The following is a 25,888-nucleotide window of genomic DNA, read 5'->3' as shown; positions in this document are numbered from 1 at the left end:
CTGCTTCAGCACAGGTGGCTCAATCAGTGGCTCTGTCAAAGACTGCACCACCTGTGCTGAAGTAGGCTCTTTGATTGAGCCACTGATTGAGCCACCTGTGCTAAAGCTGAGATAGCCTTAAAACCTGACCTGTTGGGGGGGGGGGGGGGGTTGAGGACTGGAGTTGAGCCCCCCCCCTGCAATATACAATGTTTTTCTTCCCTTCCACCATATGATGCTCGCTGCCTGGCAAGAACAGGGCTCCCGCGATGTCAGAAGGTATAGGAACAATGTCAGACTGAGGAACTATGGGCATTGTAGGGGCATAAACGTTATTATCATAGGGCTCCTTACACTACATACACAGACTCGGACATGGATTCGCTGTTATTCCATGTGATATGAGACATGTGGTTTTAAGGATGTGACGTACCTCTCTTGGAGATGACGTCACATCCATAAAAAATTTTTTTTTGAGGTGGGCACATGATACAGGGTCCAGACGGATTGGAGCTGTACCATCTGACCCTAAAATGTGACATCACCGGCCCTATATAAGGCCTGTTCCGTCTCATTATAGCTCAAGAAGACGAGGAGACAACATTCGTTGTGGATTTAACATGGGGTTTTGGATTGAAAGAAAGAAGATTAAAGAAAAGAATGACAGATGAAGATAGACTAGAAGGAAAAAGAAGAAGGAGAAAGAAGATTTTTGTACCTGATGCTGTTCTTCAAGGAGGATGTAAACGGATTGCGGGTGATGACGTCGCGGGTCGAGAGCTTCCTGATACGCCGGGATTCGGAGGGTGAAGACTTCTACAGGTAAGATAAATATTGAATGTATGTAAATGTCATTTTTTAGGTTTTTTGATTGTATTTATTTATATGTTTTTCATTGCCCATTGACTGCCGATGTATTAATCTTTGCCCCTTTAGGGTACACATAAATACAGTGACAGGCAATGCATTTTTTTGGCAAATGCTTGTTTTGAATTTATTGGTATTTTTTTATTTTTCTGTTTATTTTTTTGATTAAATTGTTTGGAATTTGAATGGCTTGTTTTTAGTACATGTTAGGGTTGGTTAGCGGTTTAAATTTATTAATTGTTTTGTTGGCTAGTGGTTTTATTTATTTAATTGATTTGTAGGCTAGTGCTTTTATTTCTTGAATTGGTTGGATAGGTGTTTATTTAATTGTATTCTATGTTTTGGAATAACATAATTTTAATTATTTTGCTGTTTTGGTGATAGATAAATTGTATTGATGTGTACTTTAGGCTTTTTTGTTCTTTTTTTGTTGGGGTGTTTAGGTTTAGGTACTGCACCGACACACTTTATTCGAGCAAATACCCAGTATGTACCTGGCAGATACCTGGAATGCGCCGCTCCTCACCTCTGACAAGCCCCGTTGCGTTTGCCTTCCCAGCCTGGGTTCATGCCTGGCTGACGGGCGGCTGATCTGTTAAATGATAATGATTAGGATTTAATAGGCTGCAATGCTTCGCGTGTCTACCAGATGGCATAAATTCATGAATTGTAATGCAGTATATATATATATACTGTGCAGTATTGCAGCCAGCGGGAATAAAATGCTTCAATCCCTGCCTGGAAAATACCTCAATGCACTCGGGCAGAAAACAGTCACAAACCTCAATACACCCGGGTATACCCGAATTCGTGGGACTAGCCGAGCTCGAATAAAGTGTGTCGCCAGTGTATTTCTTTTATTATTGTGTAGTTTTGGCATTAATAATTTTTTATTAGGTTGACCATTGATTGCTATAGTGGCTTATTATGCCTATATTATATGGGTATGATGAATCATTGTGCCAATTAATGGGTAGAGGGTGGGTATAATGGGGCCAGGGTGGGTGGTTAGGCCTCCCGGGTGGATAGCGGGGGACGGGAGTTAACCCCTTAATTACTATAGCGGTTATTAATCGCTAAGATGATTAAAGGGTTAAAGGCCATTAGATTGTATTTTTTCATGTAGTCTTGCTGGCCACGGAGGACATAGACCTGCAGTATGCTGACGAGGACGCCCCTTCATAATGACAGGGGTAAGTAGAAAGTTTTATTTACTTTATTTATGCTGGCTGGCTAATGTTTGATTTTGAATGGGCAAATGAGCTATTATCCATATCTGAATAATAGTTATTTTGCCCATTACTGTACTGTATGTGTTGGGGGTGAGGGGGTGGGGGGGGGGGTTGTTGGAGGTAGAGGAGGTGGATAGTAGGGTTGTTGTGTATTTTTGTTTATTGTGAGTAGAGGGATTGGGTGAAGGCGGTAGTAGCCCCAAGGATGGATGTTTAGGCCTACCGGACGGGTTAACCCCTTAATTACCTTAACAATTAACCGTTAATTAACCGTCACATGTGCTCACCACAAACTGGACTAGACCGCGAGGCTGAGGTGGGGACGTATATAACCACCGCCCTACAATCATGGGACCAGGTCGGATTGCAGAGTCAGGGTCGTGTAGCCAGGTCAGGGTAGGAGAGTGTAGGTAGGTCGTGGTACTTGCCGTAGTCAGGCATTGGAGAGAAGAGTAGTCGTGATCCGTAGCCGTGGTCGAGGAGAGAGCGGGAGTCCAGAGGTAAGCCGAGGTCTAGGGATGCAGATGAGAGAAGTCCAGGTACAAGCAGGGGTCATAAACAAGATCAGAGAAGGCACAGCAACAGACAACGATCAATGCAGCAAGCACAACACGGAAACAATAGTTTATGCTCAGCAATCAGCAGAGGGCTGATTGGTCATAGAAAGGAACAGGAGCCAATAGGGAGACCTCAGGAGTAATGATGTCACACATAGGTAGACAACCAATAGGAGGAAGCTGGATGAACACCAAGTGAGATACAGCTGAATTTGATCCTACCATTACCTGGCGCGCAGCGTGCGCGTGTATGAGGAGTGCGGTGCGCTGCGTCCACTGCGCCAGCGAGCCTGCTTGCCGTGATGACGTCACGAGGAGGGGAACTGGAAATCTCCATACTGACGCGGCGTTTCCGCGCAGACGGGGGTCCGCGCACGTTCTTGGTAGTGGCGTGTGATGCATCTGGGAGGCGGAGTCCAGCTGCGGGCCTGACACTAAGATAATGAAGCAGTTAACTCCACCTGCAACCCCACCGGCAAGGCCTAAACACCCACCAAAGACCACCTTCATCCACCCCTGCTACCCACAATAAACAGCCGTTAAGGTAATGAAGTTGCCTGTAAATGCATTTTTTTTGCATGGGATTCATGCCGGGGGTCTCCGGTGCTGATATTAATGGGTATCAGCTCCGGAGACTCCCGGCATGAATCCGATGCAAAAAAAAGCAATTTGTTTTCTACTGTACGTCCTCTCTTGCCGCTTCTCGACAGCTTCTCCCCAGCCTCACGCCAACTTTTCCTGGATACTCCAGCATGGAGTAATCTTAGTTGTTACACATTTAAAGTTAGGATGTATCTGTTATTGTGTTATGAAAAGATATGTACTGTAATAATGTGTTATGTTTTGCAGTGCTACCTGAAGGAAAGTTCCGCAAATTTAGATCCCAGGACGTTGGGGTTCCACCAGGGGGAGAATGTAGCCATGTGTAAGATTGGTGTACATATCTCTTTCTCATGCTGGCAGTAAACCTGGTAAGTATGCAGGATTGCCAGCAACAATCAATGAGGTTTGCCCTCACACCCTGGTGAGGTGTCATATATCCCCAAAGGAAGTGACAACATGCAATGTGCCCCCACTTAGTGGTACAGAGCAGGTTTGTTCTCTGGGGGGTGGTATAAGACACAGCACTGCCTAAAGTTAGAAGTCAGTTTCCTGTTGTTGTGCTGCCTCTGTTCAGCTAGAGGCACGGGAAGGTTTGCAACAGTGTTGCAGTGGTCTCATGCTAGCTGTGAGTCAGTGAGCAGACGCAGCAGAGTTAGAGGAGCTGACAGACAGAGCAGCTCAAGAGAGGAGCTGAGAGAGACAAAGCAGCTCAGGAGAGGAGATTACAGCAGCCAGAGAAGCTGGGGAATCTCTTTGAGAGTAAAGGTGGAAAGCAGCTCTTTTAGGAAGAAGGGACCTTCCTAATGGAGTACTGCACAGAGATGAGCGGCTGAGTTGCTATCTGTGAGGGGCAGCTGGCCCATACCATGCAAATAAAGATGCCCTGTTCAAAGATACCCCCACTGTGTGAGTGTGAGATTACTCAACAGTGGATGGCACCACAAAGAAGGAGTTCCTCGCCAGGACCATCTCCCTGCGGAAGCACAGATCCTGATGAGGTGGAGGCACTGCACATGAAGTAAGTTGGACTCGCACCCACTACCTCAGCTACCTGTCCTGATGACATTCCCTTAATACCATCAAGCGGGAGACTCAGGAGTACTGTTGCCCACAGGTGCACCACCAGACACGAACATGTAATGGGGACTGGTTAGACCACACGGGCCAATGTGAGATTGGGTGGGTCAGACAAGGGGGTCCAGCCGTTACATATATATATGAAAAAATTATAAGACAGCGCCTGTGAAACATACACCTAAACTGCTGCAACCCTGGTCCTGACTAACAAGATGCCCCACCCTGCACAGATGCCTATTAACAATCATATAAGTATATAAAAATTGTGGTATGAAACAGGATGATGGAAATATAAAAAATATATACGTAATAAAAATTAAAAATTGAAAAATGGTGCAAACAAATGAATAACATGTCATATTCATATAATATGAATTTCATAAAAATAAAAAATCTCAAAAATATGATCATAAAAAATATAAAATGTTCAAGAAGAAAAAAAAGTCTATGAAAAATGAAAAATAAAAATAAAATGTTCTGTGTCTGTGTGAAAAAAACCTTGAAAAGAAAAATGTGGTCCGGGCAGCTTCCTTCTTGGGGTCAACAACCTCCCAAACGATACCTATTAGAGAAAAAGAAAAAGCGCCCCATCCATGTGTAAAATCTAATATAAAAGGTTTAATTTACCACGAACATAGACAATTGCACACTCACACTTTTTCAGTGTATTAAAAGCGTTATATGGGACAAGCCCATGCCCAAAACAGACGTCAGACTGCCACTGCTTCCTTCCGTTCCATGTAGCTGTGTAAACCGCAAGGCTTTGCTGCTGCTGGTGTCACCGTCTCAGCGTCTCTCCGGCAACACGGATGAGCAACTTGCGGTTCCTAGTCAGCACGGCTCTGCACGGCTCTTCTCAAATGAGATGACAGGGAACTTCTGTACTGGCGTCTGTATTCAGGCGTCTGGGCTGCTCCACCACCGTAGCTCCTATACCACGTGACCCTACGCGTTTCTTCCGTCTCAGCGGAGTGCTTGTATGGGTATATAATACGTGATCAGCCAGGTACTGGATAAGTAAAGGATCTGACTGAGCATGGAGATCACGTGTTATTTACGATACGAACACAAAACTCAAGAGATCAAAATTGTGAGTGTAAAATCTTTAGATACAACAAGGATATCCAGGCATACCCCGCATTAACGTACGCCATGGTTCCAGAGCGTGTATGTAAAGCGGAAATGTACTTGAAGTGAAGCACTACCTTTTTCCACTTGGGTAGAGGTAGGGAGCAGGTATTGCTGTTCAGGGCGTGCCTGTGTCCTACTCACAGGCGCATGCGTGAGCTGCCGCTTTCCAATTGGGCGAGGGGAATCAGCGTGTCACACGCGGCGGTATTTAGGGCTGAATAAGTGTCCGTACTTGCGAAGCAAGCGTACGGACACAAGGGGTATGGTGCTATTGTAAATACAGTATGTCCGTACTCGCGAGTGTCCGTAAAGTGAAGGTCCGTATAGCGGGGTATGCCTGTATGTGTGAAGGAACATATACACGATTTGTGGTATTTCTTTCTTCTCCTTTCCACTTATTCCCTGGATCGAAACACTGCGCCCAAGAGAACCAACGCCAAGCGATGACACCTCTGGGCTTAGAGAGAACACATGGGTATTTTTAGGCATCAGGCAATTGTTTCCACCAAGAGACATCTCATGGTCATTTAACCCATTCATTTTCATCACATTGTATTCACGATCACGGGGGAACTGTCAAGTATGACATGCTTTTTTAATGTTTTTGTTGTCCAAATATCATTTGTCATCTTGGATGTAGCCTAGGGGATTTTTGTCTTTTGTTGAATACATTAGCTCACAATCCCAGTAGCACTCCATTTAACACAAATCTATGTGGTGTGGCGGGTTTTGGTTCTGAGCATGCAGGGATTGTGTGTGTTTTATTTATATATATATATATATATATATATATATATATATATATATATATACATACATATATACACACACAGACACTATATGTGTGTGTGTATATATATATATATATATATATATATATATACACACACACACACACACACTGTACATGTATATATAATAGGGTGCCCATTTTTCCCCCGTTAAAACCGTGACAACTGTCGCGCATGCGTGCTCGGCAAGAGCCGGATCCGGACTTGCAAGCTGCAGTTGGATCGGCTCTTGGCGGCAGTCCATTCGCGATCGGCATGGGCCATTCACGCATGCGCAGGATCAGATCTTGCCGGCAGCGCATTTATGATCGGAGCGAAAAACCAGGACGTTTTGAAACTTTTAAAAAATTCATTGGGACACCAGGGCACAATGCCAAAAACCTTGACGATTCCGGAAAAACTGGGACATCTGGTCACCCTAGTGTATATGTATGTGTATATATGTATATATGTCTGGCCTACCTAAATTCATAGTATGTTTATACATAAATGCGAAAAACTGAATTCCCTAAATTCCAACAGATGTTAACAATAGACATGGTTTAAATAAACTAATTATCATTAACCTAATAACTTAATGGGCATCTAAAGATTCCTTGAGGCTCTTTGATGTCACACTTTTTAGCATTGCCGTCTCCAGTAAAGCGAACTAGATAACTAGAGCGGTATTTATGCGACAGCGGAATGGGTCATGAGTCATCCGTACCAAAGGGCTGAGCTATTGTTAAGATGATCTGATTACACAAGATGCCTCCTTATCTCTGAATTTGATCAGATCTACTAATAATATTTCCATTGAGAACCCATGAGTGTATCTGCATGCATGCCACAAGTTCCCAAACCTGCTTCAAAACTGTATTTCCAGTACATTGATCCAGAGGAAGGCAAACCCAAAACCCTAGTGAAACATCATCCAATGATAACTCATAAGAGGAAAAATAAATTTATTCATGACTCCAAATAATCAGATTACTCCTTGGATCAACATCCTTCCCATGATTACTTATTTGGTATATCATCTCTTTCTAAAAAGATGTTCAAACGTTTTTATTTATTTTAATTTAAGTTAAACTTTTTTACAAAAAGAAAGAAGATGAGGGGGTGGGGGGGAGGTGGAGGATTATCAGCATAAATAATATCACCAAATTTTACATAGTTGATACACGTTTCTCAAGACATCTAAGCCGTATATGACAGTACTGTATGTAGACATTATATACCAGTATTTAAGGAAAAAGCAGAGGTATTAAACAAATTCTTTGCCTCTGTATTTACCAGGGAAGATTCAATTGCAATAATACTGCCGCAGGAGGAAGCCACAATGCCTATATTAACGAATAATTGGTTAACTGAGGAAGAAGTTCATTGGTGATTTCATAAAATTAAAGTAAATAAGGCACCTGGCCCAGATGGCATACATCCAAGAGTTCTCAAGGAGTTAAGTTCAGTAATAGCCAAACCATTGCATTTAATATTCAAGGACTCCATTTCCACAGGCTCAGTACCACAAGATTGGCGTAAAGCAGATGTGATGCCTATATTTAAAAAGGGAGCTAGACCACAACCGGGGAATTACAGACCTGTAAGCCTGACTTCAATAGTGGGGAAACTACTTAAAAGGTTTAATACGGGATAATATTCAGGAAAACCTCATGGAAAACAAATTTATTAGTAATAGTCAGCATGGATTTATGAAGGGTAGGTCATGCCAAACTAACCGTATTAGTTTCTTTAAGGAGGTAAGTAGGAATTTAGACCAGGGTAACGCAGTTGATGTGGTCTACTTAGATTTTGCAAAAGCTTTTGACACGGTTCCATGCAAGAGGTTGGTGTACAAAATAAAGCAAATTGGACTCTGTAAAAATATTTGCACCTGGATTGAAAACTGTATCTGCCATCAGTCTCCATGGGTAATGAATTCCACAATGTAAACAAATCTAATTTAGCTAGCTTCTCCTCATAACTCAGATTATCCATCCCCTTTATTAACTTGGTGGCTCGTCTCTGCACTCTCTCTAGTTTCATAATGTATTTTCTAAGGAGTGGTGCCCAAAATTGTACTCCATATTCAAGGTGTGGTCTTACTAATGCTTTGTAAAGGGGCATAATTATGTTTACTTCCCTTCCATCCATTGCCTGTTTAATGCAAGATAAGATCTTATTTACCTTTGCTGCTACTGCATGACTTTGGGCACTATTGCTAAGCCTGCTGTCTACAAGCACTCCTAAATCCTTCTCCATCAAGGATTCCCCCAATTTATCCCCATTTAATTTGTAAGTCGCCTGTTTATTCTTGCATCCCAAATGCATAACCTTACATTTATCTGTATTAAACCTCATCTGCCATTTACCTGCCCACGTTTCCAGACTATCCAAGTTCTTCTGAAGAGAAATTACATCCTGCTCTGATTCTATTACCTTACACAATTTAGTGTCATCAGCAAAGATGGAGAGTTTGCTCTCTATGCCAACCTCAAGGTCATTAATAAATAAGTTAAAAAGCAGGGGTCCCAGTACCGACCCCTGAGGTACGCCACTCACAACTTTAGCCCAACCTAAATCCATGCTGACTATTACTAATCATTTTGTTATCCCCACTACTTGATGTCAGGCATACAGGTCTGTAATTCCCTGTTTGTGATCTGGCTCCCTTTTTAAAATGGTGGTATACATTTCCTGAGTGACGCCAGCCAACATCATCAGTTGGGAGTTCCTATTGGGCCGCGTGAGGCAAGAGGACGCCTTTCCCGGTATCTACCTTGGGAACCTTTGAAAAAAAGTTCTCTCTCTGATTTAAAATAATAAATATTGTATAAGCTTTTAAAAAAATTCTAAAGATATTTGTCCCCACGCAGAACACGAAATTTATTTCAATCGGACACTGTACTGCTGCTATTTTTTTTTTTAAGGTACTATGGTTTATGAGCCACATTGTCTACATTTAGCAAGTCCATATGACACCGGCAAGGGCAGTTTAGTAAATATGGCTTCTTTTTGGATATTCAAACGAATGTTCAGAGAAAAGAGCACTCACGATACTCCGCCACCGGTCTACATCAGGACCTGGTCCACCAGTCAGGACCATGGTCGTATGCAAAAGAATATACAAAATGATCAACGTTTCAGTCCAACCATGGATCTGTGCAACGACCTTGAGAAAGGTCAGTGGTTGGCTCAAGACGTTGATGCTTCTGAATAATTGTTGTATATTCTTCTGCAGAAGACCATTGGCGTTCTGCTATGCTTCTTTTCCTGACATCCAAGGGAATGGCCAGAAAGATGCGTTTCGGGTCTGTAAGGTTAAGAAAACAGAGATGTATGTACCTTTGGCACAAGGTCGCGTTCCCTGTGCAATTGGCCCTTTTTTAGGCCCCACACAACTCTGCGGCTGAGGCAGAGTTCGCAGACAATCTCCTGAGCAGATTAGTGATCGCGCATTGCTCTTTTATTAATAGGCTTATTCGCGAAATTCTCGAAAATCGCTAGATCTGCCTAAGGCTGCGGGCATGGTGCCTCGGGCCTCGCCTGCTCAAGCTGGTGCTTTTTTGCGTCCTGTCAGGCGAGGCAGCGAGCGCGCTTTGGGGGCGGAACGGGGGCAGGGCGGAGGCGGAGCGAAGGCGTGGCGGGAGGCGGGGCTAGTCCCTCGCTCCCATTGGCTGTTTGCGGTCCCGTGACCGGCCCTCCGCTCGTGTAAGCGCGAAAACATAATTTAACATGTCGGCTGCAATTCAGCACGGCTCCGCACACGCCCCACGAGCCTGCTAAAGCCACACACATACCAGACGCAGGAGATAAGTGTGCTGGCTCAGCGCGGTATTTTTTACTATTTCCAAGGCCTAATGCTGAGACGATAAATAGGTCGCACACGCCATGCTTCGCTTACTGGCGATATTTTGTTGAGGTTTGATGAAATATTTTGCAGGAAATCGAATTTGTGGGGAAATGCTACACATTTTGCTAATGCGTTTTGGACAGGGGGGACCACCGACAGGAGAGGGGGAGAAAGACGGGCAGAGGCAGTGGGACTGGCCGGATAGGGCCAGAAGTGCAGGCCGCCCAGAAGTGGGGTAGAAGTCCGGCCTTGGGGCCTTCGTACACCGTGAAATATAAGCTGTGGGGCTCTCCCTTTGGTCTAGGAGATTTGGTTGTGGCCAAATGACTGCCGGCGCTTTGCAGCGACTCACCTCCCTGCCTGGACCTGTCACCGCAGGCTGCTTCGTCACTACAGTAAGTGCCTAAATTAACCCCTACCCTAACTGCTAAAACCCCTAAAGTTATCCCCTACCCATACACCTAAAACCCCTAAAGTTAACACCCTACCCGAACCGCTGAAACCAGAGGCAGATTTCCCATAAGGCCTGATGGGCCGGGACCTAGGGCGGAAAAATTTGGAGTCTGCCAGAATTTCCGCCCCCCTAACACAGAGACTGCACTCTCGGGCCTATTGGGCCTGATGGGAAGTTCCTTACCTGGTGCCACCTCCGCCTTCTTTCTGCGGCATCAAATGTTGCTGTGACATCAAACAGCGTCTCGTTGCCATGGCAATGAGACGCTGTGTGAGGTCACGTTGGTGATGTCTGCAGCGTCATTTGATGCTGCGATTTCGAAGAAGACGGAGGGCGGCAGCACAGAGGAGGCGGCACTAGGTAAGTGCCTACGGCAGCGGATCTGGAAATCCACCACTGGCTAAACCCCCTAAAGTTATCCCCGTACCCTAACTGCTAAAAACCCCTAAAGTTATCCCTCTAACCGCTAAAAACCCTAAAGTTAACCCCCTACCCTAACGGCTGAAACGTACTTTCTCCTAGATGCGGCAGAGGCCGATCACTGGCGGCCATTTGTTGGGGCCGAAACGACCGCAACCAAATGTGCTATTCCGGTCCCTAACCCCCTGCCCCAGCTAGGTAAGATTCAGCACCCCCTCAGATACATGGGGCCGCCTCCGGTGCTCTGTCCGGGGCTCTGTAAAAGTTTGGAAGGCTTGTTTACAGTTTTGCACTCTCTGAAAAAAAGACTTCCAGCTTATACATTGGACTTCTGTGTTCTTAAAATGCTTGGTTATTGCAGAAGGACTTTTAAAAGGCTGCCCTCGCCTTCCTCATTATGCGGTGTATAATTCTTGCTTAACACCCAGTAACTCCCAGGAAGTCAGGACCGGCACACCCTAGCTGAGAAATGCATTGTTCTCTGGATGTAATCTTAATATAACAATAATTACAAATAGTCATAATAATCCCTAATAATACAAAAATCTGTAGGGTTGTGTTATTCCTGGAAGGTGAAGGAGGTTCTGTATCCAGGGCTGGGCCGGTTTAACCACTAGGCAAACTAGGCGGTCACATAGAGCGGCCCAATTTGGGGGGGCTGGAAAAAACTGGGGATTCCATGTAACAGCAGTGCTGCCAACAGTGGGGGACAGCTGGGACTACTGTCCCAGGCCAAGTGAGTCAGGGGACCCTGTCGGCGATCCTAACATGTGCCTGATACGAAGAGTAGAGATGGGCAAACTAGTCCAAATCCGTTTCCCTGAATTACGCGGATTGTATAGAGAAAAAACGCCCCCCTCCCCCTCAAAAATGAGAGTGGGAGATGCATAGTATATTGAAATGAGTTCCATCCCACACTTCCGAAACGGATTCCTGTACCAACTATACCGAGTTAATAAGGGTAGGGCACTAACCAAATGATCTGAATGTTGTCAGAACCCACAGGATTAGAACCCACAATCAATACTTTTCTAGGCCACAGCTCTAGCAGTGTGAGTTAACCTAGCTATAAGCGTATCTCAAAGGTCTCTCAGGTCTCTCAGGTGTGCTCCACAAGGAAAATTCAACTGTCAACCAGGAAGTGGAAGTGATCTCCTTTAAAGGAAGCCAGGGGGAGGGAACTACTGCAGATATGAGCTCTCATTTTTGGTGCTACATGACAGATATGCACAAAGATGGCTACGGTATAACAGAACAGGGACACAAATATTCATTGTGCCATCTGCCAGACACATACTGAATTTAAATACTTTATTTTAAAATAAACAATTCTCTTTGCAGGAAGTGATTACGCTGGCTTCCCAAAGCACCTTAGGAATAGGGCATGGTGTCAGACCGAACAAGATTAGGAGTTGAACCCACACAGCCTGTTATTCAGGACAACAGCTCTAGCTGTGTGAGCTAAACCAGCTGATAGATAGAACCACTGTCACAGTATTAGTTTTGAGCTCTACTTCTCACTGAGTGCTCATACCTGTACAAAGCACTTTATGCTATTCAAGGATAGAGAAGCATATCTACAGTAAGAAGCAGTCCTGCCATGAGACACCTTGTGGCGCGGCAAGTCACCTTACTGCCCATTTATTTGAATAGGCTGTTCCAGCACTGAGGTGCCTTATGGCAGAACACTGCTTAGTAAATATGGCCCATTATTTACTCTTTAGAAGTGTAGCACCCTGCTATATTCTTTACCCTAAACCTGTTAGTCCTGGTAACAGCAGGCAGTGGTAGGGTTAAACCATCACAGTACATGTGAGATTGCTTCCTTTGTGTATGTATTATGTTGCAGCTTCCAGGCACATGTCTGGGTCTGGAAGATGCTGGGATCTCATGACAGGATGAGGGCCTTGCAACATCTAAATGTGCCCAGTTATGGGGGCAGAATCCCTGGCTCTTCCTCCTGTATAAATATGTGATTCCTCCAAATTATAGTCAGTCCTGAGTCCTAGTCTGGCTCCTCCTGAGTCCTAGCCCTACCCCAAGGGGGGTAGTGTCCAGTCTACCCAGGGGCTCTGGTTCGTTTAAAAGAGTCCAACAACTATCCAGGGGGAGAGGGACCCCAGAGGTGTTCGATGGCAGGGATCTTTCTATCATAGAGGGACCCAAGGGAATACACCCAAGCAGCTCCAGCTCGAAGCTGGACGAACCAGGCAGGTGAGAACACTGGAAAACCCTCCTGGCCGTGTTGCAACAGACAGGGATGAGCGTCCTGAGATGCAGGGTCCTAGATCTAGGTAACCAAAAGAGGCTACTCTTGCGTGGAGGTGGTGAACACCATACTCTGCATTCAATGAAAGTCGTGAGGTCCTAGTTTCTCCATTGCCTGCATGGAACTCCTGTCTGGAGGGGGAGAGGTTACTTGGCGGAACGCCCTATTCAATGAGGTTCACCTAAAACCTGTCCTTAAGCTGCTGTTTCATATTGACTTACTGTACTCACAAGATCCTGTGTATGGACTTTAAAGACTATTGTGCTTAATAAACACCACCAAGTTAAAAGTTCCTGGCGCCCTCCTTTCTATTTCATCTGCACGTCACTCCTCTACAGCCTTGGCCTGACCCCACGCAGAGAAGACCCTGAGATAAGAGGTAACTACTGAGCTAACACTCCAATGAGCAGGTTTAAACCCTGTCACAGAGCACCACTGACATTGTTATTCATGTACACCCTGTCTCTATACAGCTGGGTGGGATAGGGGTGTTACAGAAGATTAGATGTCAGCAGCTCACTTTGTTAACTTAGCAGTTTGTTAACTTATTTTCAGCTGGTCTCAGCTGTTTGGAGTTTAGTGGTTCCTCCTTCCCAGGTTTTAAGCTAGCCCCTCCCCACGTCAGCAGGTCTTTTACATTCTACTGGATATAGATCCAATGTTGGTCTTTCTCCCTCCTAAAAGTGGTAAATGAGAATTTTAAGTCTAATAGAGGTATATTAGTATTTTATCTGGTAGTGTTAGGACCTGTGAACTGGGTCTGCCTTGTCATGGCTCACAAGCTTACAATGCTTTGGCCAAAGGGTTAAACTAAATGACCCTTTTTCAAGAGAATATATAAGTATTTTACTGTGTATTTGTGTCATGTTGGATGTAGCATTGGGTTTCTCTGTTGCTTGTTGTATACATATACCACGGTCAAGAGCACTCCTTTTTGACACTTATATACATATATTTTGTGGGGGGCTCAGGGATTCCCAAAAAGAGCTTGCTGGGGTTCTGTGTGTTGTTCTTTTTTAACAGGGTGGGAGCTGGGGGTGGGGGGGGTCAAAAACCCCTACTCTCAGCTCCAAGGACCCCCCTGTTTCCGAGATACTTATCAATGCAATTATTGAGCTTGAAGTCTCCCACAGGGAAAAATCAAAATGGCTTCCAAATTGAAAAATGTGACTTCATCAGCTGTGGCTTCCTATTCGCCAACCATTTAAATCCCCTTTACAAACCAGGAAGTAATACTGGTGACTTCACCCAATAAGTACCACGAGAACCCAGGGTTCCCCGGAGTTGCTCTGGAGGACTTCCTGGTTCCAATCCTATAAACAAAATGGAGGTTAGTTACTGTAGATTGCTCCTTTAAGGGGCCATCGCTACTAAGACCAAAAGTATCATATTTAAAGTTAGTTTGTTAACATAGGAAGTGTACTAAGGTCATATTTCAGTGCTAAAAGTTGTGAAAACCTTAACATGTGCGTTGTGTCTGTAAAGGTTGTTGGGTAACGTCCTACATATGATGCACCGTTCGTTGTTTGAAATGAATTTTGACGCATCGCTGTGAGGAACAGGGGCCCAGAGACCCTGTACTGTGATTTTTTTTATTCCTTTTGTGCAAATGTAATGAAGTATAAAAATGTGTTTGTGTAACTATAAAGCAGAGCCGTAGTCTCTCGGGACATACGGGGCTCAGAAACCCCTCTGTGACGCCTGCATGTCCAGAGAAAATGGCTTCTCGGACTGGACGGGAAGGAGGGGGCAGGGTACAAAGAATAAAGGGACAGAGATGGGGCCCGGGGCCATCTGCCCGAAAAGCGAAGCAAATGGCTGCCGCCCCAGCCAGATCAGCGCTAGCCCAGCGGGAGATATCCTGACGGCCCGGGGAAGCCATTTCCGAGTCTCTCTGGTAGGCGTTGCTTCCATTGGTCCATTTAAACTTCCCTCCACAAGTCCTTTAACTCCCTAAGCCCGCCCCCCAGCCTTGATTGACAAGTGCAGGCAAGCCCTCGTGAACAGCATCCGCGCTGTGATTGGTCGCCAGCCCCTCTGCCATGCTTTCCTATGGCAGCGGGGGTAGCTATATAAAGGGGAACCCGATCAGCGCTCCACAGCTCATTCGGATCCTGACGTGGAGGTGATCTAAGCGGTGTGCTCCGAGGCTGTGCCGGAGACGCCTGAAAACAACGCAGGGAGACGATCCGAGCGGGATATTTGGAAGTGCATTTGTGCTGCAGATTGTGTGTTGCGGGAGAAGCGGAGAGCAGGACTTTTGAGCTGGAGATTTGAAAGTGCTCTGCTAAGTGCACCAGAGAGGTCTGGACGGTCCCTACCCCTACAGAGTGTGGAAGCAAACCCTGGTAACTTTCAATGTGGCGCTCAGCACCAAGTCAGCGACGGATTCCCCCCATACGCCCCTGTGTAAGGCCTCGGACACGCTTACCGCTGGCGTGCTGAGGCGCGCTGAGGCTCAGGGAAAGCAGGTGCTTTCCCTGGCCTTGCGGTTGCTTACCGCAAGCGCTCTCAGCAGCCGTCAGGGGGCGGTCCGGGGGCGGGCGCGTCACTGGCCAGGGGCGGGCCAGTGACGTCACGGAGCTGGTTTGCCCTCATTGGGCGAACCGCTCACGTGACCGGCCTGTCTCGCCGGCAAGCAGACCTGCGCAAGCGCGCGGAAGAGCAGGCGAGCCCCTACTAAAGCCGCTCTAATTGCGGCTGTAGGGGCTCAGTGCTGAGCGGGAGCGCGCGTCAGCACGCTTCCGCCAGCAAGCAAGGAACATGGCCGAGGCCTTAGGGAGCATAGCTGTGCTTGCTGGCTCCGGCTGGAATAAAAATTCTTTATTGAACCACTTTGTCCTGCCTGGTCTCCCGTGACGATCACGGCGTCATGTTAAACACGTGATCGATACAATTTAACTTAAAACTGAATGATGGGAATTTTTAAAAAAAATTAATAACAACTACTTGTCGTGTGTTAGTCAATGGAAGTTATTATTGTAATATTATTTATAGCAGCCATACTGTGAAAATTATACATTTAAGTTAACCAATATAATTAAACATACGTGGTGCGTCAAAAATATTTTTTGGGTTGAGACACAGCAACTTAATTCTGCGCTAACACCATTTTAATTTTTTTATTTACGCCAAGTTCAACTTCGAGGACAATTTTGACGCACTTTCTACTTTTCGTTGGGTGGGCAGAAACATCGTTTTTTAGTTATCACCATTAACATCTGATAGACAACACAGGTTGTTTCTGTGCACCAAAAAAACATACATTTTCAACGCTGATGGCGCGGATGGAGAAATGTCAGGATAATACATCGGGCCCACACAAGCGCAATTTAAAATCAGGTTTCAGTGTGCTCATTTTGCACTAAAAAAGCCATTTGCGACGCCTTTCTACAATAGCCTCTATGTGCTAAATAGAAGTGTGCACAGGAAAACCCACTCTTCCTTCCTTATTCGGCGGAAGTGGTCTAGAGGTTGTGTATACACTTGAGAAATAACTGCCCCCCAGGTGAGACAGCTTCCAACAATCTGAAACTTTTATATATTGTGCTTGCAATAAAAAGTGTCCCTAAGTGTTGGGTGGCATGACCGCGAGGGCGAGGCTTCTCCCCCTTCCCCTGCTGTTACTGCTTACCTCCTGGGGACCGTCGGGTTGGTGTGACTCGTGTCGCTGATGGGTCTTTCGTGTGGGAGGTTTTATAAGGGGAGGCAGGGGCCACCCTTCCCCTTTTTTAATGACGTTGCTGTTTGGTTTATGATTGTGCTATAAAGGAGAACGAAGCATTTCATAATTAGAAGAGAGTAACGAAACAGAAGGTGAGTGATGCTGTATGAAACTCAAAAGGAAAGAGATTGGACATTGGAGCGTTTTGTTGCCTCTCATGGTGCCTGGTTGGTTGGGGGTGTGAGCTGGGTAACCTTCCCAGACGGGGCTCTGTGGTACGCTAATGCCTGATTGGTGGCATTTATTGGTGAGTGGGCAGGGCTCATTGTGCTTTAGGTAGAGAGGATTTGTATTCGCCGTGGATCGGATGGTTCCATTGGGCCACGGATTTCTCCGAATCAGTCTAAAAAAGGTCGAGCCACCTTCTTCTAATTTTTTTTTCTATCGCTAACAATCCACAGGGCGGATAAATAACCCGTGGTCGGATTGTTATGAATCGTCACCCAGATTAAATCCGTGGGGAGAGAGAGCAGATATTTAACAATCTGATAGCGGATTCTGGTCTAAAACACCCGGGGAATTCCAGGAAACGGATTTGGACGGATTCACCCGTCTCTAGCTTGGGGTACCTGGGGCCCATTCTCGCTGATGATGAATCATCTGAGCGGCCGAGGCTTTGCGGTTCTTGGCTTGGGGTGTTTGGTGGCCATGGTTGAGCACCATTGGCCTCATCAGGTTTGGGTAGCACTCTGGCAGGGTTACCCCTTCCTGTGTTGTGTATTGACATTTAATAAAAGTCGTGGCTGCTTAACCTCCTGACCATCGTATGCAAGTTTTATTTACTGCTAGGTCTAAGAGCAGGGGTTGGCCAACTCCAGTTCTCAAGGGCCACGTTATAAGGATATCCCTGCTTCAGCACAGGTGGCTCAGTCATTCTGCAAAGAGTCACCTGTAAGGATGGCGGACGGAAAGCACAGCTCCTTGGAAAAGATGGGGTCCGAAATACTGCTTGCTGGTAAAAACAGGATTTATTGGAAAACGAGGAACAGCCAAAAAATACAGGACCACTCTAACGCGTTTCACACACAGGGCGCTTCGTCAAATTCTGGCTGCACCACCTGCGCTGAAGCAGGGATATCCTTAACACCTGACCTGTTGGTGGCTCTTGAGCACTGGAGTTGGCCACCCCTGTCCTAGAGGGGGAAGAGCGGCTCTCCGGATCTGTGGTCCTGAAGATGCTCACCCGGTCACACCCGCTGTACCACAATAACATTTGTATTACGATTCCTGGAACTTTTAATAGCTTTCCAAATTTAGAAATGACCAACAACAACAAATATCGAACAACCAATATCAGAGAATGTACAACGCCCGCTGCTTTCGTCAAGGGTTGCCGGTTCCATCTATACATCCACTGTACTTTGTGAGTGTATCCATTGCCCACTTCACAATTAGTACACACTGGATTTATACACTATCGCACTATTTGTGTTTTATTTTACCATGCTTTACTTGGTTCCTGAGAGTTGACCTCCATCTCTTGTCCATAGTTTCCTGAAAGACCACGGGGAAGCTTGATGGAGCAGGACCTCGGAACCTAATGGGGTGGGATTGCTGCTGCAGAAGACAAGACAGCGATACGTGGGGTATCTGAGAGGGCTGGGTTAGGCATCTTTGCATAAACCAGGAACATAAAGGAGCTTCGTTCAGCATAAACATGTCACAAAACCATAGATAGAACAGACCTGTTCAACAGTTAAAGTGTGAGGTTCCCTTTCCCCAGGGAGGGCCACCCAGGGTTCTGGGTTCTGGGTGCTTTAGCTCAGGCACCGGGTCTCACTGGTTCAGCCAGCAGTCTCTTTATCACTCTGACAGCCCTGAAACAGTGACAGGTCTTGTGTTTTAAACACCCTTAATGAGGCAGCTGGGGCATGGTTAATTACCCAGCCTCTCTCAGGCTGGGATTTAACTAGCTCCCTGCTGGACTGCAGACTTAAACACGAGACAGCCATGCTTAACATTGCCCCCTCTGACACAATTACCAATTTGTATTTTTCACCAAAAATTATATATATATATATTTTCACTTATCTGCACTATCACCTATTATTGTTTTTTTTTTTTAACTAAAATGTTATTAAGATGTCTACATTTAAAGCTGCAGACCAAGCAATATCCTATGTGTGTCTAAAAGAAAAAATCAGTTCTGTACTATGAGAAAATATATACTGTATATATATATTTTAAAGAACTCTGAATGACATTTTTAATGTAACAAGCCTTTTTTTGTTTCTATAGCAACCATTTAGAAAGTCCCAGATACTGCAGTCATGTAGTGAACCACCGAGCTGAATCTTCGCTGATCGATCACAGGAGAACGGATCGATCGGCAACTTAGCTAATTACTTATCATTGTGGGGATTGTATTGATGCGCATATTAAAGGGAAAAAATGAAATTAAAAAAGAAAAAATGGCAGCTTGGACTCGTGCTTTAAAGTACAGAATACAAAACATTTTGCGAGAATGTTAAAAAGAACAAGGGGAGAAAGGAAGGAATGGGGTGGGGGGGGAGAGGTGGGTGGGGGGGTGGGATTTGTGGAGGGAGGGGTGGGGTGTTGGGTGGGGTGGGTGTGGGGGGAGTGTGGGACAGGTGGGTGGTGGGGAGGTGTGGGGACGGTAGGGTGGGGGGGAGTTGGGGTGGGTGGTGGGGAGGGATGAGTGCGGTGTGGGGGGAGTGTGGGACGGGTGGGTGGTGGGGAGGTGTGGGGACGGTGGGGTGGGGGGGAGTTGGGGTGGGTGGTGGGGAGGGATGAGCGGGGTATGGGGGGAGTGTGGGACGGGTGGGTGGTGGGGAGGTGTGGGGACGGTAGGGTGGGGGGGAGATTGGGTGGGTGGTGGGGAGGGATGAGTGCGGTGTGGGGGGAGTGTGGGACGGGTGGGTGGTGGGGAGGTGTAGGGACGGTAGGGTGGGGGGGAGTTGGGGTAGCACTGGGCACCCCCTGTTGTTTGCTATATATATATATATATATATATATATATATATACACATCTTAACCCTGGCTGTGCCAAAAGCTGTGACCATGCAGCAAGCTTAAGCCTATAGGGAACCATATTAAAATGGTTTTGAAGCAAAAGGTGGCACTGTGTGCTCATTTGCATGTCATTTCCCAGAATCCCTTGCTGCAGTGGAAGTGCTGTGTGCTGGGTGATAATTTTGAAAGGCGGGGTTGCAGTCCTGTCTAAGACATGCAGATGAGCATACAGTTGTATTTCCATTTGCTAGATATATATAGATATATATATATGCCCGTGCTCTTGTATGGATGTGAAACCTGACCCCTAAAAGCAAAGTAGAAGTATGGAGAGATGCATGCTGGGTATTACCTGAAGAAACAAGAAAAATAATGAATGGGGTTCAAAACCAAATAAAGCTCTGTCACATCTTCACACGGGCGGAGAAAAGAAAATAGTGACAAGAAGAATTTGTAAGAGGAAATGACCACTGTTGGACCAAGATGATACTCGACTGGATTCCAAGGGATATAAAAAAACAAGACGACGCCCAAAAGTAAGATGGGTGGAGATGAGATCAGACAATGTGCTGGAGTGACATGGAGAAGAGAGGCTGTGACCTTAGTCAGGGCCACTGATAGGAGGGGACAGCCGGGATTGCTGTCCCGGGCTCGCCCAGTCAAGAGGCCCGGCCTCCTTGTCGGCAAACTAAAGTTTTCACTCTGTGCAGGCAATTCGGGGCCTCCCCTTTCCTGGCTGCCGCCCCCCTTCTCTCCTGCAGGACTGCAGGGCCATCCCCTTCATTCAGCACCGCCCACCTGTCCCTCACTTCCCTACTGCAGGACCCTCCTCTTCCCTCAGCACCTCCCATCTGTCCCTCCCTTCTGTCCTGCAGGACTGCAGGGCCCTCCCCTTCCTTCAGCACTGCCCATCTGCCCTCCCTTCTCTCCTGCAGGACTGCAGGGCCCTCCCCTTCCTCAGCACCGCCCATCTGTCCCTCCCTTCTCTCCTGCAGGACTGCAGGGCCCTCCCCTTCCCTCAGCACCGCCCATCTGTCCCTCCCTCCCCAGGCCTGCTGGTCTCTGCCCTGTGCTGGCCATGCTGCTCCAGCAGGCCCATCCAAGGGCCCCAGGTAAGCCCACGTGCCCCAGACCCCCCTTATACCAAAAAAATACAGACAAACAAGTGCGCAAAAGAAGATAAACCTCTATATAAGTGTACACGTGATAATGGTTGAATATACAACACACACACAAAAAAACGATTTGTGGAGAGTAGGTGGTACAAATAAACTGGTGTTACCAATATAGAAGAGCGTCTGCTGCTGAGTAAAGGGTAGCACAAGACCCTGAAATCTACAAACAACAAAACAAAACAGCGCAAAACGCTCATTGTGAAGTAGTAAAAAACAGTGTTTAGAAAATAAGTGGTTCAAGGTTAAGCGTACATCAGATTAGAATTAATCAGGCACATAGGGTGTCATGGAACAAGAATCACATCCCTGTTTCACCCCCTCTTTCCTTTGCAGCTTCTGTCTGTCAGTTCTTATTTTCAGCTGCATGGAGTTTGCACACACACACACACACACACACACACACACACACTGTGCCTGTGTGATATGTAACAATGTTGCATTTCTTGCCTCTGGGCATGTAATCAGTGAGTTGGTACTGCAGCCTCTGAGATCCTTACCAGAATGGGCTAGTCTGCCCTCCCCCCTGTTTTGTTCACAGATAGTCTGTCCCTAGACTATTCCTTTTACCCACATTGCTCCTCACTTCCTTTTCCACCCTGCAGACTGTGAGCACAGCACACATCCCTGTTACTCTCCTATGGCAAGGCCATTTATTTCTACCTGCTTCTAACTACAAATCTTCTACTACACACCATTCACAAGAACCTGTATTCTGCTGCTTTTTCCAATAAAGTGCAGGAAATATTATAGGACTTGGAGTGATTTGGAAAGGGGGCTCAGTTAATGCTATCGGGGGCCATTCACACGTCACACCTGACCCTGGCTTCAGAATAGTAGAAAGAAGACCGTGTGCTTTGGGGACACACACAGAGGAGCTGCTACCCACAGCATTTATGCTAAAGAAACAAGCAAGCAGCTTACACAGCAAATAAACAGCAGTCTCTCACCACCACTGTACAAGCATACTGCTCCACATTGCTACACAGAGCCACCAGCCTCAATACAGCAAACAACTACTACTTTATGCAAAGACAAGTGAGCAGCCTTACATTGCTATAAGAGCACAGACCTTCTACAGCAAAAGCCTGCACAGAGCCAGCAAACAACCTTGCACACAAGACAGCAGCTTTGCAGACAGACAGTGCATCTTACACAAAACTTGATTGTCTTTTCTCTGTTTGAGTTCACCCTCTGCACAGCTCCATAGTGAGGAGCCACCATCTCACCTACCCCTGCGCACATCCCCACGGCTAGCACCATCAAAGGCCACGCTACCGGACACCCACCAGGACACGGGTCAGAGCCACCGGATACCTGTGAGTATAGCTACCCCTACACTGAGCGCTGCAGGACACTGCTCGGCATCATCTGAGACAGTCGCCCATTGCTGACACAGGTAAAAGACCGCACGCCCCACGCACTGGCAAAAGGCCTACACACACCTACAGCATGGCAGAACTCAGATCCTCACCAGACATCACCAGCCACCACCATCACCAGCAGGAGAGTGACCACTCAGACACAGAGACCGCTGCGCAACTGCAACAGGTGCAGACAGACGCAAGGCCTAAACGGACCATCACACTGACACAGAAGGCCCGCGAAAAATATGAGACTGACATTGAAGCGCACCGCGCTAAATTAGAGTTGGCCTGGGACACTACCACGCTTGGGATACGCAACGTCGCCGGCGCTGGCAATTCTGTACAACAGCTCGAGCAGGCAATAACTCAATTAAAGATAGACCACTCATGCTACCAAGGGCTGTCAGAGGCATACGTCACTTACCTGGCCAGGGCTAACACCGGTGAAAGCCTGCAAGAAAGGGACTTACAGCACAATATTGACATGACGCGTGACAGCCGCGTGCGAACTGCCATCGCAGACGCCCAAACCGAGAGAAAAGAGCTCCTCCTGGAGACCGCATCGCAGCGCTCAAGCACATCCAGGCACTCATCAAGGTCAGCAAGATCAGCGCAATCTAATGCGTCCAGCGCAAGCACAAACGCTACCAAGGCGCGAGCCGCCGCAGAGGCCGCACGTGCCAGGGTCGAATATAGTCGGAGAGAGGCAGCCGTAAGAGCAGGAAGAGCGCGCATAGAAGAGGAGGAGCAGACAGCCGCCGCTAATGCCGCCGCAGCCACTACGCATAGGAAAGCCGAATTTGATGCGGAACTAGAGGCACTTAATCAAGAGAAGGAAGCCGCCGCCGCCATAGCCCAAGCTGAAGTCCTAGAAGCAGCTGCGCAACAGGACGGCGGGGAGCTACTGTACAGATGGATAGCCTCAGAGGATCCAGCCCAACGCACTGAAGACTACGTAAGGAGCCTCTTCAGTGTAAACAGCAGCGCACCATCTCAACACGGAGGGAGTGACTCCTCAGACACCAAAGACTTGCTAGGTCCACGAGGAGAAGACGCTGTTCCTTCAGTGATACATGCTGCCTGGGATAGCTACAGTCGCAACAGTGATCCACACGCCAGCGCACACACGGATGCACCACAACAGGCTCGCTATCCAGGTACACCCACACGGGAGAACACAGCCCCTCACACTGACCAGCAGTCATCACGCGTTCACGCCAAGGAAGAGGCGACCGCATGGACCCTCCCAGCAACTACCTCAGAACGGGACCAACACGCCGATGCCTCAGGCCTGACAGACATAGCCAAGTACATGATCTGGCGTGACCTGGTGCAAACAGGACTCATTAGCTTTGACGACCGCCCTGAGAACTACCGGATGTGGAAGTTCACGTTCAAGGACGCAATCAACAGCTTGGGCTTCTCAGCAAGGGAAGAGCTCAACCTGCTATTCAAATGGCAGGAAAACGAATCCAGGGAGCATGCGAAGAGACTTCGGACGGCAAACGCGAACCACCCCCAAGTAGGTCTTGACCTAGTGTGGGAAAGGCTAGAAGAGTGCTACGGTAGCCCCGAAGCAGTCGAGGATTCGCTCTTCAAAAGAATCGACAGCTTTCCCAAGATCACAACTAGAGACTACTCGAAGCTACGAGAGCTCGGAGACCTGCTGCAAGAGCGGGAGGTTGCAAGAAAAGACCATTCCTTAACAGGTCTCAACGTCCTAGACTCAGCCCGTGGAGTGAGACCCATCCTGGAGAAGCTACCCATCAACCTCCAAGAAAGGTGGATTTCACAAGGCTCCAAATACAAAAGGGGGAGCAAGTCGCCTTCCCCCCATTCTCATTCTTCTTGAGCTTCATCCACGAAGCGGCAAGGACAAGGAACGATCCCAGTTTCATCTTGGGTACGCAAACCACACACAGTGCAAGCCTGAGGAATGAGAGACCAGTGGCGAGATACGGTAACACTCAAACACCTATCTCGGTCCACAGGACGGACGTGCCTCCTGTCACGGTAGCTTATGACAAGATATAATGAACACCAAATATCTGGGTTGAACTGAACGAGGCTTAGATATAATAAAATATAATTTATTCCTTAAAGAAAGTGAACACAGCAATATAGTACAATTAACAGGCAAGAAGATAACACTTACTTAGGGTTGGGGAATGGAGAAGTATCCAATAGCAATTCTCCATCAATCCAGTGACATTCCAGGTGGAATCAGAAGCACAACTCCAGCAATCCATCACAACACAAAACGGTAGGGTTGACACAGTTTATATACCTGTGCAACCCTATTCTTAACATTGAACACAGCCTATTGGTGAACAATTATCTGTATCTACTCTCTAAGGTGGAGACTAACAGACTAACAGACTAACCCATGCCCTCAGGTAACAGAGTTTGTTGATTGATTAATACTTAATCCCTAGACATTGGGTAACAATCAAGGCAGTTAACTTTTGATTGCCGTGCTTAGGCTACTCAGCCATCTGCCCTTCATGACCTATTAGCCTAGCAAATGGCGTCTGCATTTTCAGAACAGATCCAAAATATATACACTTTAATATCTACACATATTAATAAGTTCCATTCTGGTGGGCTCAGTGGGTTGACCTTTGCCAGTTTTTAATGCCTACAGTGACTCCACATATTGGCCAAATATGAACTCTCTGCGACCTCCAGAACTGGAGATACAGAAATGCACTTTAAAACATTAAAATACATGCTTATAATGAAACATGGGAATAGGGGAACATACATTTTCAAGGTACAACAAGGTGCAAACCTCATCCCTGGACCGCAGTCCAGTTAACCCCTTGTCTCTGTGGTGAGGTCAGGGGATGGCCATATGGGGTGCAACCCCTTTAATACCGGGCCACCCCCTTTCGCCCTCTACACCTCCCCTTCTTAATGGGTGACCTGTGGCCCACTGGCCCTAATGGGGAGTGGGGCACTGCTGGCACCCTTAACGATCCCAGTCTCAGAGGGATAGTCCCAACATGAAAGTCCATCAGCATTGCTGTTTTCACTACCCTTTTTGGGATGAATAGTAACCTCAAACTCTTGCAAGGCCAAACTCCACCTTAGCAACTTGGCATTCTCCCCTGATGCCCTCTGCAGCCAACTCAGGGGGTTGTGGTCTGTGAGGACCGTGAAAGCCCTTCCATACACATAGGGCTGGAGTTTTTGGAGTGCCCACACAATGGCCAAGCACTCTTTCTCAATGGTGGCATAGGCCACCTCTCTGGGGAGTAGTTTTCGGCTGAGGTACACCACAGGGTGCTCTCTACCGTCGTCCCCCACTTGGCTCAACACAGCCCCAATGCCATAGTCTGAGGCATCAGTCTGTATGAAGAAATGTTTGGTATAGTCTGGGGCAGCCAGTATGGGGGCCCCAGCAAGCGCAGTTTTCAGTGCCTGGAAAGCAGTTTCAC

The 25,888-nt window shown here is 46.9% G+C and overlaps 1 protein-coding gene across 2 annotated transcripts in view; it reads right to left on the bottom strand.

Annotated features, from left to right (window-relative positions):
- The window catches only part of LOC142467954 (uncharacterized), a 51,601-nt gene that overhangs the window by 7,427 nt on the left and 18,286 nt on the right, over positions 1–25,888 (bottom strand). For both annotated transcript variants that reach the window (XM_075573974.1, XM_075573973.1), the window contains exons 3-5: positions 2,864–3,069; positions 2,366–2,590; positions 698–795 (exon numbers count right to left, since the gene is read on the bottom strand). In XM_075573974.1, coding sequence (XP_075430089.1) covers positions 698–795; positions 2,366–2,590; positions 2,864–3,069 — 529 coding nt within the window. The remainder of the gene's footprint in view (positions 1–697; positions 796–2,365; positions 2,591–2,863; positions 3,070–25,888) is intronic.

This window comes from Ascaphus truei, chromosome 17, assembly GCF_040206685.1.
Source record: "Ascaphus truei isolate aAscTru1 chromosome 17, aAscTru1.hap1, whole genome shotgun sequence".
Lineage (NCBI taxonomy): Eukaryota > Metazoa > Chordata > Amphibia > Anura > Ascaphidae > Ascaphus > Ascaphus truei.
The sequence above is the reverse complement of the archived record's forward strand: the minus strand, read 5'-3'. Positions and strand labels throughout refer to the sequence as shown.